We start from the raw sequence: 3691 nt of genomic DNA, 5'->3' as shown, positions 1-3691 counted from the left end.
GACGTTTTGTGACCCTCCCCCAGCCATAAACCCCTCCTCAGCCCAGATGGGGTCCTGTGTTTGTGAGCAGGGGCTGGTGTTTACCTCCGTTGGCACAGGGTTAGTGTGCACCTTGGACTGCATGATAACAGGGTCCAGCTGATCCAGCCGGATCCTGCCCTGATAAGGAGTTGTAACTATGCAAAAATAGTGTAGCCCTGGAAAATAAACAGGCTGTTTGGCGTGTACCTGAGAAAACCCCGTAGTGAAAAGCATCACTGGAAAAGAAAACAAGGTGCAGTAGCTGAACAGTGACACCGAGCGGCCGGGAGAGAAGTGACACCCTGGTTGGCTGGGTTTTTCCCTAAAGATGAAACCTTTTTAGTTTAGCAAAATTGTAAACGCTCATTCTGTAGAACAGAAGAGTTGTGTGTCCTCAGTAACATCGTTTGTTTAGCGTCTTACACGTCTCATGCTTGGGGAAAAGTAATACAGCAGTGAGGTAAAAATACTGCTGTAAAAAACCAACATCAATGCTCAGAATATCTCAGTATGGTTTCTGAAAGGAGAGGGCTTAAGAGGAAGAATTCTGTAGACCAGCTAACTTTATTTTTGTGGGATTGCTGAATGGTTCTTTGCGTGTTTATCTGCACTATGGATGAGATTTACAGTATTTAACTCAGAATACGGCAAGAGATACCACACTTCGTGTCAGTGGAAACAGTGAAGCACCAGTCTGAGGCCTGGAGTTGTTTGAGCAGTTTGAGTTTGCAGTTGGCATTTTAATCTGTTTATAACTTAGTTTTAAGTTTTGGTCCTTCCTTTTTTGTAGGTAAATGTCATCCCATCCTCTGCAAAAGCAACGGTGAACTTCCGGATCCACTCTGCAGAGACGGCTGCTGAGGTGCGTGCTGTGCCCCCGCTGCAGGGCCATCTCCGCCCCTTTCTGAGCGCAGTGGCGTTTGGCTGTTCACGGCAGCAGATCTGTTCTCTAAAAATACCCTTTTCATCTCTCCCTGTAGTCATACAGCCAGTGGAAGGGGAAGATGTGGGAATTGCTCCTTTATGGAGACTGTCAGAAACAGCTGGTCTGGGGCTTTTTCTCCTCCCCAGAGCTGGACGGTGCGGTGCAGTGTTTACTGTGGCTTCCGAGCGAGCAGCAGAGCAAGAGGCAGACCAAACTGGGAAGCCTTGCAGTTACATCAGGCAGATTGCAGATGTCTTGTTGTGCCAAAGAGCGTGTGGATAATCTGAGATTATGGAATGGAAGTGATAAGGTTTGTGGCCTGGGAGGTGCAGGACACTTGCACACTTGAGTAGGTTGACACACCTGTCCAGCCCAGGACAGCTGTGAATCAGGCAGGAAATGCCTTCCCTTATGCAGTTCCCTCTTTGGAAGCTTTTTGTGGGTGATTTACTTGGATGACCTAACTACCGAGTCCTTTCAGGACCAGAGCAGTTCAGGAATTCCTTGAGACATGATGTCCATCTGACAGCACTTGGGGGGGTCAAAGAAATAGCTGAAGTGTGAGCCATCTGCTGAGGAAGAGAAACTGCCATGCAGTTTCAGTCCTAACTGCAGCTGCATGTGCAGCCACCACTGGCACTTCACGGACAAGTGTTTGCTGGGAAGCGGAACGTTTGCTGACATCGAGACGGGATATGCTCTCAGGTCTTTTGCTTATTTGATCCCTGTGGTTTACCTGTAGGTGCTAGAGGTGGTTCAGAACATTGTCGCTGACAATAGAGTGAAGATTGATGTAGTAGAGGCCTTCGACCCACTCCCTGTCAGTCCTTGGGATGACCAGACGTTTGGAGTCCACATTTTTCAGAGAACCATTCTGGATACTTTCCCAGACGTCGACAGTGTGGTCCCAGGTAACAGCAGGGTGATTACTGACTCCTCTCCAGCTCTTGCCCTGCTTTTCTCTCCCCCATCCCCCAGTATTGACTTGTTCCCATTTGCTGTGTGTGTCTCCACCCCAGCTGTTAACTACTGGAAACAGCTGTTTTTTCCTCTTTCTATTCCATTCCCTCTTTATGTTTTAAAAGTTTTAATGTTGTTTTTTAGTAGTGGAAGTAAAAAAGCAAACAGGAAACCGACAGAAACAATGAGCCTTGAATCTGACTCTCTGCACATACAAAGGAGTCTCTTCAGGGAAGAAAGGGATCGTGAGGGAGAGTAGGAGGTCTTCTTGCTTTAGCTCTTCTTTTATTGTTTTCATAGCTGGCAAAGCCATTCCCGCTTTTCTGTATTGTTCCTGACGAGCCCAGCCTCTTCCCCTTCTCGCAGCTCCCTCCTCTGTTTGTTGCAGTGTGGTTTGAAGCCCCAGCTGGTTTGGAGGCTCAGTGTTACAGCTGTTCTTAGAGTGATTCAGTGCTGTGTTCAGCTCCTCCTGTGCATGGCAGAGAGAATGTTCCTCCAGGAAGCGCCAATAAACTGTTTCCAGTGATTTTTGGCTTTTGGTGTGTCCAGGGGTTATACAGAACTGTTATCAGACACCTTTTCTTTCTCCTGGGAAAAGTGTGGGTCGATAAATTGCTGCTCCCATGCAAAGTGAACCCAAGGTTTGTTTTCCAGGCACGTGTGTTGGAAACACAGACAGCAGGCATTTCACTAACGTCACAAAGGCCATTTACCGATTTAACCCAGTGCTCCTGAGATCAGATGATCTTCCCAGGTACCATGTTCTGTCTGCACGTGGGCAGCTGTTTGGGGTGGGGACTAGTGGAAGAGAAAATTAATGCGCGTTAGGCAAGAGGAGGAAACCCAGCCTTGTATACCTTGGCGTGGTGGCGATGGTGCCTCGCGTTCTGTCAGGCCAGCTATTTCCTGCAGATTTGGGTGCTGCGCAAATAGAGGGTGGTAGTTACTCTGGGTGGGTGTTAGCCCTTACTCTGCTGTACTTCAAACGCAGACAAGATCTCCTTTAGATGTCCCATTTGGTGGTACAGCAATGCTGTGAAGCTGACTGGGTCCTTTATGTAGTGCAGTGGTGTGTTGTGCTCTGAGCCTTCGAACACTGAATTTGGTTGGCCCGAGGATCAGACATTGCAGTTGCAGGGCACTATTTGGTGTGTATTGCTGTATTTTTCGGTTGTGCCTTGCTTTGTGGAGTGAACAGGCTAGCAGGGTGCTGGGTATATGCAGGTGGGTCACAAATGCACATTGGAAAGAAAAAACATTCTTCTTTTTCTTCCAGGATCCATGGGCTGAATGAGAGAATCTCAGTTGAGAATTACGAGAAACAAGTTGAGTTCCTCTTTCAGCTGATTAAGAACTGTGATACTGATCAGCTTCCGGAGCCTCACGCAAACTCCCACGAGCTGTGAGAAACACCCCCGAGATGAGCAGCCATGAGGTGGACTCTGGGGTGGCAGGGTCTGAGCCTTGAGATAGGGTTGCGTGTTGTGTATTGAGCTACATCTGGAATTTGGGAGTTGTATGTTGTGGACAAAACACAACAACCAACCTGGTTTCTGTTCTCCCCGGTCTGAGATGCAGCCATTAATCTGATGGTATTAATTTTTTCAGTGCTTTCTTTAAGCCTCTGAAATGGGTAGTCACTTCAAAATCTCAGCTAGAATCAGCACTCACTCCCCTATCAGGAAACGAGGCATAGCTTCCAAATTGCTTTTGATGAGCTTGCTTCATAGCGTTCGTTGATTTTTTTTTTTTTTTTTTTTTTTTTTTTTTTCTTATTTTTTTTTT

The 3691-nt window shown here is 47.2% G+C and overlaps 1 protein-coding gene across 1 annotated transcript in view; it reads left to right on the top strand.

The window, feature by feature from the left end:
- Nucleotides 1-3433, top strand: part of PM20D1 (peptidase M20 domain containing 1) — a 9086-nt gene extending 5653 nt beyond the window's left edge. The window contains exons 9-12 of the mRNA XM_010135495.1: nt 812-883; nt 1689-1857; nt 2561-2660; nt 3183-3433. Of these exons, the coding sequence (XP_010133797.1) occupies nt 812-883; nt 1689-1857; nt 2561-2660; nt 3183-3312 (471 nt within the window). The 3' untranslated portion in view covers nt 3313-3433. The remainder of the gene's footprint in view (nt 1-811; nt 884-1688; nt 1858-2560; nt 2661-3182) is intronic.
- The last annotated feature ends 258 nt before the right edge of the window (nt 3434-3691 follow it).

Source organism: Buceros rhinoceros, unplaced genomic scaffold (assembly GCF_000710305.1).
Source record: "Buceros rhinoceros silvestris isolate BGI_N320 unplaced genomic scaffold, ASM71030v1 scaffold13954, whole genome shotgun sequence".
NCBI lineage: Eukaryota > Metazoa > Chordata > Aves > Bucerotiformes > Bucerotidae > Buceros > Buceros rhinoceros.
Note: the sequence above shows the minus strand (reverse complement) of the source record. Positions and strands in the feature narration are given on the sequence as shown.